This window comes from Spermophilus citellus, assembly GCF_964194105.1.
Source record: "Spermophilus citellus genome assembly, chromosome: 1".
Classification (NCBI taxonomy): Eukaryota; Metazoa; Chordata; class Mammalia; order Rodentia; family Sciuridae; genus Spermophilus; species Spermophilus citellus.
The window spans coordinates 86,750,471-86,767,931 of record NC_138182.1 but is presented as its reverse complement, the minus strand read 5'-3'; the positions used below and the strand labels follow the sequence as shown (position 1 = coordinate 86,767,931).

Below are 17,461 nucleotides of genomic sequence, written 5' to 3'. Positions count from 1 at the left end.
TGATTGAAAGTACATGTGAAGAGTTTGAAAGTACATGTGAAGAGTATGACTTGTCATGGCAAGGAAGGCCCTAAAGATGTATTTGTCCTGAGTGCTAAGTACCCAGATGACTGACTTAGAAACTCTTGAAGTTATGCATGCTATCAGAGAGAGGAAGAGGATACTTACCACGTTGTACAAGCTGATGCACCAATGCTCAAATATAATCTGCCCAGAGAATCCATTAACAAAGGAGAACCAAAGCTGGAAGAGAGGGAAGCTAAATGAAGCATTTCATCAATGTTGACCTAAATATATCCATATATTGAAAAGAAGTGATACAGAAGAGGGACCCTTTCTCTGGCACAGCTGCTAGAGGACAATCACTTAGGGGACCATACAGATGTCCTTTCATAAACTATGACTTGTAAACACCAATCCTTAATGATGTTAAAAATATTGATGTATCTGGTAACTAATGGCATACATCTTTATACTAAAATACAAACTTCTTGCAAAAGTCCAGATTTTTATTACAGAAAATCTTAAATCAAGTAACAAAGTTTACTTTGTAACAAGTAATAAATTTTATGCCTTCTATGGGAATAGTTACAAAAAATATACTCTGTAAATCTTAGTATGTCAATAGTAATAACAAGAATACATGGGATTTTAATAAAGCAAACATTGCGATGTTACTTCAAATGCATAGACATATTTAATCCTCATAGAAATACTTTAAAGTAGTTATTATTATTATTACTGTCAATTTAGGAATTTTGAAAAGTGAGGTTTAGGGAGATTAAATTGTTCACTCAGGTTACACAGTTAGTAAGTGGCAAAGATGGGATTGAAACGTAGATCCATATAACTCATGCTCATTCTCTTAAAAGCAACATTAGGGGTGATTTGTTAAAATATATCAGGAGTTTTAAGACTATATAATTACCATCATACATTAGAAAAAATTCTTCTTTGGTCACATTTCATTGTTTGATATTATAAAAACAAAGCCCAATTCCCTCTTTTCAATGATAAGAGGTGTTCTTTACATTCATGGAATTTATTTTATTATTGACTGACAAAATAATTGTACATATTTATGGAGTACAGTGTGATGTTCTGATACAGGTATACATTGTAAAATTAATAAAACAAGTTTTTTTTCCCCAAGATGGAGGAATAGAGAAGGTCACCTTTCTTGGCTTCTTTGTGACATGAAAAAAAAAGGGTGGGGGGACTTTACCAGGATTTAATACTGGACATTCAAAGCAGATCAGGGACTTAGGAGGTTGGATAAAATAGAATAAGGAAGAAATCCACAGCACCACAGCTGCTTCTATAGCTGGAGGCATGAGCTAAAGAAGTCCCTCCAAAGAATTCACAACTAGAAAGCCTGCACTACAGAATATTTTCAACAAAATATTCCATGAAGATGAAATTTTAAAAAAAAAGTGAAAACCAGCAAAGGGAGGAACTACACTAAAGGAATAGTCAATCAAAGGAGAAACCAATTCAAATTAAAAATTAGAAATAAACCAAAATGGGAAAACAAATTGTATCTCAATAATTACCTTGAATGTTAACAGCCTAAACTCATCAATCAAATGACACAGACTGGTATACTGCATTAAAAAGAAGACCCAACAATATGCTATCTCAAAGAGACTCACCTCATAGTCAAAGACATACACAGACAGAAGGTGAAAGGATGGGAAAAAACATATAACTCACATGGATTGTGTAAGCAAGCAGGAATTTCTTCCTCATATCAGATAAAGTAGACTTCAAGCCAAAGTTAATCAGAAGGGACAAAGAGGGCCATTTTGTATTACTTAAGGGAATTATACATCAACAAGAGAAAACAATCATAAATATTTATTCCCCAAACAGTGAAGCATCTGTGTACATCAGACAAGCCCTTCTCAATTTCAAGAACCAAACAGGCCACAACACAACAATACTGGGTGACTTTCACACATGACTTTCCCTATTGAATAGATCCTCAAAACAAACAAACAAACAAACAAACAAACAAAAAACTATAGAACTAAATCATACAATCAATAATTTAGACTTAACAGACATAATAGAATATTTCATCCATCACTGAGCAAATATACTTTCTTCTCAGCAACACATGGATCCTTCTCTAAAATAGACCATATCTTATGCCACAAACCAACTCTTAGCAAATACAAAAAAATATAGAGATATTACTCTGTATTCTATAAGATCATAATGGAATGAAATTAGAAATCAATGATAGAAAAAAGTAGAAGGTACTCTAACACCTGGAGACTAAATAATACTCTATTAAATAATGAATGATGTTAAGAAACCATGAACAGAACTTCCAAGAATTATGGGATAACATAAAAAGACCAAATTTGAGATATATAAGGACAGATGAAGGCATGGAGAGACAAACCAAAGTAATACACAATATTTTCAATGAAATAAAATCAGAAAATTTCCTAAATCTAAAGAATGAGATGGAAAATCAAATACAGGAGGCTTACAGGATCCCAAAATACAAAACAATAACAGACTCACACCAAGACACATTATTATAAAAATGCCTCCCATACAGAATAAGATAGAATTTTAAAGGCTGCCAGAGAAAACAACAAATCACATTTTACAGAAACCAATCCAGATCTCAACAGATTTCTCAAACCAAACCCAAAAAGCTAGGAGGTATTAGAATAATATAAACCAAACTCTGAAAGAAAATGGATGCCAGCCAAGAATACTATGCTCAGCAAAATTAAGCTTCAGAATTGACAATGAAATAAAACCCTTCCATAATAAAAAAAAAAAACTAAAAGAATTCACAACTAGAAAGCTTGTACTACAAAACATACTCAATAAAATATTCCATGGAGAAGGAATAAAAAATAAAGTGAAAACCAGCTAAGGGAGGAACTACACTAGAAGAATAGTCAATCAAAGGAGAAACTAAATCAAATTAAAAACCAGAAATGAATTACACTGTCAGGGAATAAAAATCATTTCTCAACAGTAACATTGAATATAAATGGCCTAAACTCATCAATCAAAATACTGGCAGATTGGATTTAAAAACAGGACCCAGCGATATGCTACCTCAAAGAGACTCATTTCATAGGCAAAGATGTCCACAAACTGAAGTTAAAAGGATGGGGAAAAACACATCATCCACATGGATCTCATAAACAAGCAGGGATCTCTATTCTCATATCAGATAAAGTGAAGTTTAAGCCAAAGTTAATCAGAAGAGATAAAGAAGGTCATTTCATACTACTTATGGGAATCATTACATCAACAAGACATAACAATTATAAATATTTATGCCCTAAACAATGGAGCATCTATGTACATCAAACAAATCTGTCTCAATTTCAAGAATCAAATAAGCCACAACACAATAATACTTTAACACACCTCTCCATCACTGGATAGATCCTACAAATAAAATCTAAATAAAGAAGTTACAGAACTAAAAAAATACAATTAATAATTTAGACTTAACAGACATATATAGAATATTTCATCCAATATGAAATACACTTTCTTCTAAGCAGCACAGTGATCCTTCTCTAAAAGAGAAGATATCTTAAGCCACAAAGCATCTCTTAGAAAATACAAAAAAAAAATGGAGATTATACCTTGCACTCTATCAGATCATAATAGGATGAAATTTGAAACCAATGATAAAATAACACATAGAAGCTACTCTAACACCTAGAGATTACATAATATGCTATTAAATGACAAAACTGATTAGAAGAACAAATCAAGGATAAAATTTAAAAAGTACTTAGAGGTAAATAAGAATAGCAGCACAACATATCAAAGTCTCTTGAGACATTATGAAGGCAGTGCTATGAGGAAAGTTCATTGTATTGAGCTCATTCATTAAAAGAATAGGAAGACATCCAATAAATGACCTAACATTACATCTCAAAGCCCAGAAAAAACAAAAAAAAAAAAACCAAATCAACACAAAAAGCAGTAGAAGACAGGAAATTATTAAAATCAGAGTCAAAATAATGAAATTGGAACAAAACAAAACAAATTCAAAAAAGTCAATGAAACAAAAAGTTGTTTCTTTAAAAAAATTAACAATATTGATAAATCCTTTGCTAACCTAATGAAGAGAAAGAGAAAAAACTATAATTACTAATATTCATGATGAAAAAGAAAGCACTCGCATAGACACTGCTGAAATGCAGATGATAATCAGAAACCATTTTGGAAATTTATATTCCAATAAAATAGAAAATTTTGAAGACACTGACAAATTTCTAGAGACATATGACCTACCCATATTGAAACGAAATGACATAGAATATTTAAACATAAATTTCAAACTATGAAATTAAAGATGCCATCAAGAGCCTACCAACAAAGAAAGCCCAGGACAAGATGGATTCTCAGCAGAGTTTACCAGGACCTTCAAAGAAGAACTAATACCAATCCTCCTGAAATTATTCCATGAAATAGAAAAATAGGGAAACTTTCCAAACTCATTCTATGAAGCCAGTATTACTCTGATGGCACAACCAAAGACATGTCAGGGAAAGAAAATTTCAGACCAATATATCTAATGAGCACAGATGCAAAAATAATTAATAAAATACTGGCAAATCACATACAGAAACATATTAAAGAGATAGTGCACTGTAATCAAGTGGGGATCATTCCAGGGATGTGCAAGTTTGTTTCAACATGCAAAAATCAATCAATGTAATTCACATCAATAGACTTAAAGACAAGAATCACATGATTATCTCAATAGATATAGAAAAAGCATTTGACAAAATTAAGCATCCATTTATACTCACAACACTAGAAAAACTAGTGAGACTAGGAACATACCTCAATATTGTAAAAGCTGTATATGCCAAACCCCAGACAATATCATTCTAAATTGATTTAATCCTAATTCCTTTAAAACAGGAACAACACGGGATGCCCTCTTTTGCCACTTCTAGTCCCAATATTCCTTGAAACCTTAGCCAGAGTAATTAGGCAAAAGAAAGAAATTTTAGGGATAACAATAGAAAAAGAAGAACTTAAAATATCCCTTTTTGCTGATGACATGATTCTATATTTAGAAGACCCAAAACTCCACTCATAAACAAATTCAGCAAAGTATCAGAATATAAAATTAACATCCCCAAATCAATTGTGTTCCTATATACCAATTATGTTTTATTCTTTAAAGTATATGAAAAAATGCAGCTAAATATATGTAAAACTGGGAAAGCCAGAGTCTAGCTAGAGGTAACTCAAATTTGATGAATTGGAAGAAAAATTTTCAAGTGGTGCTGGCTTGCCAAGTGCCTCAGATTCCCTCAGAGAATTATTTATTTAAAAACTGACCAACATTACTAGTGCTTTTTTCTTCTTGGAAAGGGAAACTTATTCACTGTACTTCTCACTTGACTGCCCAAAATGCAATAGCAGTATCAGTAAAATCCTCAGTGAAATATTATCATGTCAAATCTATCAATGTATCAAAAGAATTATGTACTATAACAAAGTAGATTTTACTCCAGGGATTTAAAGTTGGTCTGATATTTAAAAACTAATCTACATAACCACATATGCTCAACTTAAATAAGAAAAGATTATATTATTTGATACAGAAAAAAACATTCGACAAAATGCAACAAAATTTTATTATAAAGATGCTCAGCAATCTAGGAACAGTGTGATTTTATCAATTTGATAAAGGATATCTTCAAAGAAACAAACAAAAACAACCATACAGCTAATACAATATTAAATAATGAGAAATAAGATTTCCTCCTAATGATCAGGGCAAGGATGTCCCCTCACACTATTCTTATGTAAGATAGTTGAATATAATTAGAAAAGAAGAAATAAAGTGTCCCTCTTTACAGATGACAGACTAACTGGATAAAATTAAAAGGAATACAGAAAAAAATTAAATATACACTTGTGACAAATATGTGAATTCTACAAGATCTCAGGATGCAAGATCAACATAAAATCTAACCACATTTATATATAGTAGCAATGAACACATGGACACTGACATTAGAAACCCAAAGTCATTAATAATTGCACCAAAGAAAATGAAATAAGTTGTCTCTCTATGATTGGCTGAACCCAAGGATATGGACCCCCCCCCAAAGGAGGACCAATTGTATTTAAGTATAATCTTAAAAAAGCATGTATAGGATTTATATACTGAAAAATACAAAATTTTGATAAAAGAAACCAAAAGAAGGCTAAAATAAATGAAGAATCAGTCTCTGTTCATGGATTTGAAGCTAAACAGAGTAAAGATATGAATGCTCCCCAAACTGATATATAGGTTTAACCCAATTCCACCAAGGTTTTTTGTGGACATAGATATACTTATTTTAAAATTGAAGAGATAAACACAGTTTTGCTAACACAATTTTAAAAAACAAAAATAAAGTGAGAGAAATCACTCTACCCAATGTTAAAGCTGACTACAGGGTATCAGCACAGGGATATTCATATTCATCAACGGGTCAGATTAGAGAATCCATAAGGAGATCTACACAAATATGCTGAGACAGTTTTTAAGTTTTTATTTTTTAATGTAGTAATATTGTGAAGAGGGCACCTTGGGGTTCTCTCCTCAAGTGAATGTCTTTGAAGTGAATTCACACTTTTGCACCTTTCAGCCTGCAGTGGGTGGGGTATCCTGATTCCTGAAATATGGTCGAAGTATCTTTCCTTTTGTCCTGGTGCAAAGTACTTGGTTTCTTTTTAATGCCACTCATCTCTATATGCTGCTTTGCTGCATTTTTAAATGCACTTCTTTTCTTGCAAACTTTGAATTTTTCAAATCTTTCCATTCTGACTTTTGCCCCTAATTTTTACTGTAAATTTCCATCCTGTAGCCTGAACTATGTGTTGCCTTAACTTGTCTGTCACCTTTAAATTGGTCCTCTTACAAAGTCTCAGGGCATGAACCAAAAAAAAAAATCAAAATTCTTTACCACATGTAATACGGACAGCCTGTAATTTAATTGTCAATACAATCCTCATTCCTATCTGAAACCTACTCATCTTGGCCTTTATTTTCTGCATTTCTATCAACAGTTTGGTCTTTTGAGCCCTTACCAGAATTGTCCATTAAACTTTTCTTACAGCACTTCTCTACCTTTTCCCTCAAACTTCCAAACTCCTTATGCAAATCAACTGCAAAGTCTTTTCCACATTTTCTAAGGTGCAGTCCCAGAAATGGCCATATTTTTTAGTACCAAATTTTTGTGTTAGCTTTCTGTCACTGTGACAAAAATACCTTAGATGATCAATTTAAAGTGAATTTTTTTTGTTTTATTTGTTACTGGGGATTGGACCAAAGATCATTTTACCCCTGAGTCCTTTTTATCTTATTTAAGTTTTGAGACAGGGTCTTACTAAATTGCCAAGGTTGGCCTCAAACTTGCAATCCTCCTGCTTCAGTCTCCTGAACTTTTGAAATTACAGGCATGCATCATCATGCCCAGTGATAATCAAATAAAGGAGAGAAAAAGATGGATTTCAGTTCATGGTTTCTGAGGTTTCAGTTTGTCTCTGTGCTTTGGGCCTGTGGCGTCACAGTGTATCACAGTGAGGACCTGACAGAGTCCTGCTCATCTCATGGTGGATGGGAAGCAAAGAGAGAAAGAAAGGGACCAGGATCCCTGTACCCCTTTAAGGCATGTCTCTAATATTCTAACATCTTCCCACCAGACCCCATCTCTGAAAGGTATCACTGCCTCCCAATAGTGTCACAGTTGGGGACCAAGCATTTAACACAAGGGCCTTTGGAGTATGCTCATGATCCAAGCTATAGCAGGTAAAATTAACATCTTAACAACATTAATTCTTCCAACTGATAAACATAAAATGTCTTTATATTTATTTATGCTTTCTTCAATTTCTTTCAGCAATATTTTTTAGTTTTCATATATGTGTCTTGATTAAGTTTTTTCCCAAGTATTTCATTTTGCTTTTTATTGTAAATGGGATTTTACCTTAATTTCCTTTTTGAATTGTTCAATGTTAGTGTATAGAAACACAGCTGATTTTTGTATTTTGACTTTGTATTTTGCAACTTTGCTGAATTCATTTATTAGTTCTAATATTTTGAGTGAAATATTTAGGTTTTCTACATATACAAGCATATCATATGTTAATAGAGATAATTTTACTTCTTTTTAAATATTTGAATGCATTTTGTTTACTTTTCTTGCCTAACTGCTCAAGTTAGAACTTCCAATACTATGTTGAATAGAAGTAGTTAGCATGGGCATCCTTGTCTTGGTTCTGATCTTAGAAGGTTTTCAGTGTTTTACCATTGACTACAATGTTAGCTGGGGGATTTTTACATATGGCCTTTATTATTCTGAGGTAGTTTTTTTCTCTTCCTAATTTATTAAGTGTTTTATCATGTAAAGGGTGTTGAGTTGTGTTGAAATGCTTTTTCAGCATCAACTGAAATAATCATGTGATTTTTCCATCCTTAATTATGTTAATGTAGGGTGTTATATTGGTTGATTTTTTGCATGTGGAAACATTCTTGCATTCCAGAAATAAATATGTTTGGGAAGGCCAGTTAGGCTTCCCTGTAGAGGCTTCCAGCAGGTTATGTTATGTTTTATGTTATGTTTTTATCATGTAGCCAAGGCCACTATTAGTGTGTAGTAAAGGCCAGAAACACTCTGATTCAGTGTGCATACTCAAGGTCAGAAACACTCTGATTCAGTGTGCATACTCAAGGTCACAAATATTTGCTTGTGAGCATGTGTGCACTGGTGTAAGCTGTTGGCAGTGTGCCTTCTTTGTTTAGACTGTATTCAAAAATGGGCTAAATGGAACTGTTGGGAGCAAAATGGAACTGGATGGGGTCTAAAGCTGAAACTGGCTGAGGCTGTTTCCACTTCTGAATAAAGGCTGACTCAACCATGTCTTGCATCTTCTTTCACCTGCCAGGATTCCAAATCTGTTTCCTGGGTCTGAGCCCTTGCATAACAAAATCTCTCTGGTTTTAGAATAGGATCAATTTAACATGCTCTTGAATTTGAGTTGTTAGTATTTTGTTTATGATTTTTACATTAACATTCATCAAGAACATTGGTCTATAGTTTTCTTATAGTGTGTTTTGCCTTGCTCTTGGGGTAATTCTGACCTTGTAGAATGAGTCCTCTTCAACTTTTAGACAAGCTGAGAAAATCACCTCTTTGAGTGATTAGAAGAACATTTTAGTGAAGCTATCTAATGCTGCACTTTGTTGGGGGGTGTTAATTATTGAATCAACCTCTCCTTATTACTTGTAAGTCTCTTCATATTTTTTCTATTTCTCTATTATTTGCCCAACTGACTTCTGACAAAGGTGCAAAAGTGACTTAATTGAGGAGGGAGAGCCTTTTCATCAAATGTCACTACAGCAATTGGACATCCATAGGCAAAAGAAAGACAAGCAAAACCTCACATCTTATACTGCAAATGGACCATGAAATTAAATATGACATACAATGCTTTTAAAAATATATTCAGGAAAATATTTGGAAACTAAAGCTAAAAAAACCCTTTTTTTTGACATGATGCTACAAGATGCTACAAGCATATGAGGAAAAACTAGATAAAATGGACCTAATCAAAATTAAAAATGTTTGTTCTGTGAAAGACCCTAACAGGGTAATGAGGTAACAAGTTGCAGACTGAAAGAAAATACTTGCAAACTATATACCTGGCAAAGAAATGATAATTAGAATATGTGAAAAAGTTTCAAAATAGTAAAACAACAACAACAAAAAACAACCCTAATGATATATTTATAAAATGGACAAAAGATATGGGGACACATTTCCAAAATATATACATAAATGGCAAATAAATACATAAAAAGATATTCAGCATCAATAGCCAGTAAGAAAATCTAATTTTAATCTAAAATAGATATTTCTACACATCAAAATGGGTAAAAAAGACATAGTAATGATATCTCAGACTGGCAAATATCTGGAGAAACAGGATAATTGATTCATAATTGGTAGAAATTTAAGATGGTAAAGCCACTGTGGAAAATAGTTTGGAAGTTTCTTGTAAAATTGCATGCACTTACCATATGACTCAATAATTGTGCACTTCTCACATAAACCTAAACACAAATGTTCACACAAATTTTATTTTTATTAGCACCAAACTAAAAACAAATGTTTTTCCACATGTCCATGGTAAATAAATTGTGTAAGTATAACACACCAATAAAAAAACAACAAACTACTAAAAAGAAAAAAGAATAAACTACTGATGCACACAGTGACTTGGATCAATCTGAAGGGAATTATACTGAGTAAAAAAAATCTCATCTGAAGAGATGACATATTATTTGGTTGAAATTTTATAGAACATTGTAAAATTAGAGAATAGATTAGCCATTGCCAGGGGTTAGAGATGGGTAGGGATGTAAAAAGGTAGCATGAAGAAGATCGCTCTGTGGTGATGTAATAGTTATGTATCTTGATGTATCTTGATTACTATAGTGGGTGGTTACATGAATCTACACATGGATAAAAGTGCAAGGACACAGTGCACATATTCATGCACACATCAATGCATCTAAAATTGATGACATCTGCACAAGCTCTGTGGTGGTAACACTGAAAATTCCAGGCTCATTCCTATCCTTTAGTGGAAGGAAGCACAGAGATATCTGGTATGTTTAATCACTGGAAGAATCTAGAGCTAACAGACCAAACTGTGTTTGGGTGAGTAGGTATCTGGTGTCTGTCATCATGATATTATATAAGATGTTTAATTGACACTTTTTACTTATTCACTTCTATAGGCAAAAACTTGAAGCAGGATTTCATTAACAGCACTGTTAAATAAAATCTGTGGGGATCCATGGATTTAGAACAGGCACCTGTACTGGGCCCAGCAGTCCAAACCAGAATAGAGTTGAATCACAATACCTGAGCTTTGGTTAGTTGCAGGAGGAATTGTAGACAATTAACTAATTAAGCTGTAAGCAATTAATTAGTTAAGTTGTAACCCATTGACTGATTATTCAAGGTGTTGTTAATTAAGTTGTTTTCTAGGTTTCACTTCTGTTTTTCATCAATGCTATCAGATCACATTGTTGGTTAGAATTCTCATAACTTGCTCTAGTTCCGGGGGTTAGTCAAGAATCAGAATGTACTCAAGAAACAATTTTTTTTTTGTCTTGATTTGCTCAAGTAAACTGCTAAATTTAGTTATAAGGAATTTTCTTTTGATAGTACTTTAATATGAAAAAAGTTTTAATTACCAAGTCTAAATCACAGAAAAGACCTAATTCCTTGAAGAAAGAAAATGAAATGTATCTCCTTTCTTACCCCAATAATGTATAGCACTACATTCTTGTAGAAAGAATACAATATGCATTTGGTCACTCGAAAATAGTTCCAAGTTCCATGAACCAACAGAAGCTTCTCCAAGTATCTAAACTGAAAAGAAACAATAGTCAACAAAACAAAAATTCAAATGAAACTACCATTTAGTGTGAAAACCCACAAAGTATTATGTTCCCAGTATTTCATAATTTAGCAGTTCCCCCTTTAGCAAATGTAATATAGAAGAGGAGAGAATGAACATTAGTCCTAAAACAATCTGACATGGCACTTGGCTATAATCACCTTTTTAAGAATTCTCTTGTTTCAACAATAACAACAAAAATAAACCATTAAATATCACTTTTTGTCCAGTAAATGGTGCTTTGTTATTAATCATAACAGGTATGGCTTTTTCAAAATTATATTTGTTTTTTGTGCCTGGGTCTTAACTAAATACATGTCTAGGATCTTAATCATAAGAATGAGTCAGAATTATTTAATAAAAAAACATCATATTGGAAACAGGAAACTCAGATTCAATCACTGAGTGTTTTGTCTGATCAGGTTGAAGTAATAGTGTCTTGTAGGAATCAGTTCCCTGTTTCCTATAATAAATAAAAGAAATATAAACAAAAAAATGTAACAAGGACAAAAGGGCAGGACTCTGGGACACTCCTGAATCTCCTCACCCCCATCTTCTTTTTGCTTTTCTTCCAGTGTAAGACGTACTGGATCTATTCATTGCAATGTAAGCTGCATACAGACATGAGTTAGCTTTCTATGACTGTGACCAAATACCTGAGACAATCAACTTGTACAGAGAAAAGATCTGTTTTGCCTCATGGTTTTAGTGGTTTGGGGCCACAGTCAGTTGGCACCTTTTATTTGGGCCTGTGATGAGGCAGCATATCATGGTGAGAGCATGTGAAGATGGAAGTTGTTCACTACATGGTGGTCAGAAGGCAAAGTCAAAGAAATGAAGGCCTGGGGTTCCCAATATTCCCTTCAAGGACCTGTTCCCAAAGAACTAACTTTCTCCCACGAGGCCCCACTTCCTAGAGGCTTCACCCCTTCCCAATAGTGCCACAGGCTGGGGACCAAACCTTTAACAAGTGGGCCTTTGGGAAGCATTTCTAAACCTTAGGAGGGCAGGACTCATTGTTTACTTTGTTCATTGACCAATCCAGCACACCTAGAAACATACCCAGAATGTGGCAGGGTCTCAATTAACATGTTTTTAAATGAATGTATATTCATGAGTTATTCTACAAAATGAGGCAATTCATGGTAATTTAGTTAAGTCCTTAATTTAAACAGTGACTTCAAAGTGACAGAAGTTGGTAAATATACCAAAAAAAATTAACCTTTAAAACAAAGATTAACAGTGGAACATGAAAAGGCAGGATAGGGAGGGAGATATTTAATCATAAGATGCATAACTATACCAAAAATAAGTAAACTTGAAAAGAACATTTGAAACCCAGAACCAGATAACAAACTTGAGTCACTATACACAACATTTCTATTCCTATCAGTTTTTAGTTTTGCAATGATTTATCTCCAGGGGTGAAAAAAAATTCTAAATCAAAGTTCTCTATTTATTAGGATAGTTTTAAAATAGTAAGACATTTGGGGAGGAAATAGCAAATAATGAACTCTCATCAGAGGGTTTTGAAGAGAATATTATACTGATGTGCTCTGGGCAGGGGGAAGTTGTACCCAAGAGGTCATAAGGCAAAATGATGGTTCGTTGTTGACCTATCACTGAAACTCAGATAAGGGTAAAATGAAGATAGGGCAGAAATAGACAAATTTCCACCACAATATTGGGGATAAGCATCATTCTGGGGGAAAGTAGTATCACACATTATGGTAGCACTATTCTTTTTAGCTCCAATATAAGTTGCTGTTGCTTAAAATAAGGTGGGAAAGCAAATTTATGTGACTTAAAGTGCTTCCATAAATCTGAAATAACTTTTTAATAGGGGCCAAAGCATGAATCAAACCAATACACTACATTAGGGACTGCTTGGTGTGTCAACTTTGGGGCATCCAGAAGGAAGAAAAGAAAGCCTAAAAAGTTGTACTGTCTGCCTAACCACAAATGCAGCTGTGATGAGGGAGTCCAGAACAAAGATAAAAGAGGATTCAGATGGCAGGTGCCCTGAATGAGGACAAATGCTGATCTCCTTGAACAAAAGCTCACAAAATCCTACTTCCCTTCTGGATTTTTCTTTAACTCCAAAGAGAACAACCTCATAATTTTAAATCCCATTAAGATTTGGTTTTAAAAGGAAAGGCTGTAGTCTCTTTCTTAGATATACATAAGAAAATGGCAAACAACTATTCCTCTAAGACTCCAGGGTAGTGATCCCTGACAGTATTGTGCATCTATGGTGTTTAACAATTCAAGGCTATATCATATATAATTGCTGAGACTATGAGAAGCATGTGTCTCAATGGTAGTTGGTGCTTAAGGAAAAGATATGAGGGAGTTTGGTGTGACCATTTCCTGTCTATAGACAGATGCTATGATCATAAGCAAATAGCATGCTTCTCAACTCAGACCTCCTAACACACAGGAGCCACAGTTTACCTCTCTATACAACAGCACATTTAATCCATGCATATGTAGGTTAGAACTGATCTGATTCAAATATGGACCTCTAAGAATGTCTGCTGTACCGCTGGGGACATAGCTTGGTGGTAAAGTGTATGCTTCACTTATGCAAGGCCCTGAGTTTGATAACAAGCACCTTATTAAAAAAAAAAAAAAAGGAGGAGAAAAGGAGAAAAGTATGATGTCACCATTTTAGCTTCAGGTATCTACTAACCTGTGAGTGGATTAAAAATCATATAGCTTCTCAGAGAGAGGCTATAATAACAACTGCCCCAAATAAGGATAACCTACCCAGAGTTCTATGGGTATTCCTAAGGAGATTTTCAAAAATTACATGAAGCTTCTGAATTCAGCAAGACTGAAAAGTGTTGCTGCTAATTAGTCGAATGTGATGAAAATATTATAGTCATTAAAAGTCAATATTAAATTATTAAATAAAAATTATATCCTTCAAAAGTCAAAATACTAAAGTGTAAAAACAGGAAAATGTTTTTGTTAAGTAGTAAAGGATATTGTGTGGTGCTATCTCTATGATTCTGGTGAATGTTAGCCCATAGTTTTAATTGGTTCTATGCCTCTAGTCCCCATAATCGTGAGGTTGGCTGCTTCCATATGAAAAAAATCAATCAAGAAATGGCTATTTCTATGGTTTAGATGTTGTCTGTTCTCCAAGGATCCATGTGTTGGAAGTTTTGTCCCCAGGGTAGCAATATTGGCACCTGGTGTGGGGCCTTCAAGATGTGGAGCCTAAGGGGAGGTATGTAGGTGATTGGGGCCTTGCCCTCAGAAGAAATTAAGGCAGTTGTTATGGGACCCCTTGGTAGCTCACTTGAGAGGCTTATTATAAAGGCCTGAGCTTGGCCTCAGCCAGGCTTCTTTGGCTTTTTGTACCAAGATGTAATCATGTGTTCTCACATATGCTTCTACCATTGCCATCCACCATGATGTTAGACAGCTAGAGGGTCCTCACTAGAAGTCAGCCAATGTAGGCACCATGTCCTTGAATTTCCTAAACAGAGCTAAATAAACCTTTTTCTTCGTAGTATCCTGCCTTAGATGATTTTTTATAGCAGCAAAACTTGACACATGCAGACATAAAAGGGAATTTCCTTTAACAAGATTGTAGTTATTCTGCCTGGGGAAGTTGGAATATCACTTAGATGATACTGCTTTATAAATAAAAAAAAATAAAAATAACAATGTTCTGGTGAGCAAACTTGCTTGTTCCCAGCTTCTGGGTCATTAGGCCAAATAATAGCCACTTTGCCTAGGAATTCAGCTATTGATCCCTATGTTAAAAAATGCAGAGTGATTTACAACTGGTCCCTATGTAAAAAATGCAGTTATAAATCATGAGTATATACTGTTCTTAAATATCTACTTTTGGAAATAATTTGGCAGTTTCTTACAAAACAAAACATTCTATAACACAATCCAGAAATCCCACTCTTTAGTATTTACTCAAAGGAATTGAAAACTTGTGTTCATCCATGCAAAAATTCATACATGGATATTTATGGACACTTTAAGTCCAATGGCCAAAACTTGAAAGAAACCAAGATAAATTTTAGTAGGGGAATGGATAAACAAATTGGCAATCTAGAATATGGAATATTATTTGGTGCTAAAAATAAATAAGCTGTTTAATCATAAAAAGACATGGGGGAAAATTACATGCATATCAAGTATAAGAAGTCAGTCAAAAAGGCTATATGCTGCATGATTTCAAATACATAACATTCTGGAAAAGCAAAACTATGGTAATAGAAAATTATCAGTAGTAGTCAGGAGGTGGAGTGTGGAAGAATAAACTGATAGAGCACAGAGGATTTCTAGGGAAACTACTCTGTATGATATCATAATAGTGAATACCTATCATTTTACATTTATTCAAATCCATAGAACATACAATATCAAGAGTGAACCATAATGTAAACTATGGACTTTTGGCGATTATGATACATGGATGTAGGATCACAGTTGTAACAGCTATACCACTCTGGGCATGGGGTTGTTGACAGTGCATGGGAAATCTCTGTACCTTCTGCTCAGTTATTCTGTGAATCCAAAGCTGCTTTAAACAATTTTTTAAAAAAAAAAACTGCCAATAAAAAAGGAAATTAAGAGACTGTATGTCTTTAATAAATCTTTGTCACAAGATACCATAAAGCAAAATATACATTGTAAGGAGACTGAGGATTTAGAGATTATATTAACAGGACTATAAATTCTTAGTGGCATTAGTTTGACTCATCATCTGCAGAGCTGATCAATGAAACTCCAAAGTGTATAAGGACAAAAACCTTAAGAACTCCAAATGTGTGGTAATTTTTCTTACGAGGCAGCTTAGAGAGGTTAGGTACACCTCAGTGGCAGATGGAAACTCATCAACATCTCCCGTGCCCAACTGGTGTCCCACAGCACTGACCTGAGCAATGGAGTAATCTGAGTTGTTGGTGGCCTGCATGCCCTCATTCCCACTGATCCCCACTCCCACATGGGCCATCCGGATCATCCCCACATCGTTGGCACCATCCCCAACAGCAAGAGTGATGGCCTCTTCATGTTTCTTCACCAAGTCCACTATTTCAGCTTTCTGGAGGGGAGAGAGCCTGAAAAAGAAGATAGATAGAACCACTTTTAAAGGTTGCATTTAGGTTCATTTTACTTCATACTATTCTAAAAGTTTTTACAAAAAAGTCAACAATAATCAGCACATAACTACATTTAAATGGAAGATACTAGTAAGTTTTCCAATTCTTTTTTTAAATACTTCTTTTAGTTATACATATACACAATACCTTTATTTTGTTTATTTATGTTTATGTGGTACTGAGGATTGAACCCAGTGCCACACACGTGCGAGGCAGGTGCTCTACCACTGAGCCACAACCCCAGCTTCAGTCAGTAAAACCACTTAAAGCTATGTTTCATGTGCAGGCATAAGTTTTCCAATTCTTTAATGAGACTTTTTTCATATGCAAAAATGTTCCCACCACTCCCACCAATAAATAAATAAATAACATAGTAACTTCTTCAACATTGCAAAATAAATTCTTATCATTTCCTAGTTTACATGCAGAGAGATCCCCCCTCCCTCTGTGTGACTCAAACCTGCATATTAATTTACGTTAGCTATCTACATGAGAGAAAGACAGATGTCTCCTATTTATGACACTATTTAAAAGTCTTTATACTAAGGGTGGGATATGAAGTAGCCTTTGAAAATCAAATTACACCCCATTGAACTTGAATTCATTCAAGGAGATTTATATATACATTTATTTATTTTAAATAGAGTCAAAGTTGGACTCTGATAACTAACAGCAAACACAAAGAGATGTAACAGCATGAAATCTTGTTTCCTTCTCATGCTACGTGAACAGTACAGATTAGAATATTATCATTGATTTTTTTCCTGAGGCAATCTACAAAAACAAATTTAATAATCCTAAATAATTTCAGGCTAGCAGGTCCTGTCTGTGCATGAAATATTTTCAAAGATTCA

General features: G+C 34.1%; 1 protein-coding gene across 1 annotated transcript in view; it reads right to left on the bottom strand.

Annotated features, from left to right (window-relative positions):
* LOC308649628 (phospholipid-transporting ATPase IB-like) overlaps positions 1–17,461 on the bottom strand; it is a 115,007-nt gene that overhangs the window by 51,065 nt on the left and 46,481 nt on the right. Inside the window, exons 15-17 of the mRNA XM_081295331.1 lie at positions 16,292–16,565; positions 11,337–11,447; positions 169–243 (exon numbers count right to left, since the gene is read on the bottom strand). Coding sequence (XP_081151457.1) covers positions 169–243; positions 11,337–11,447; positions 16,292–16,565 — 460 coding nt within the window. The remainder of the gene's footprint in view (positions 1–168; positions 244–11,336; positions 11,448–16,291; positions 16,566–17,461) is intronic.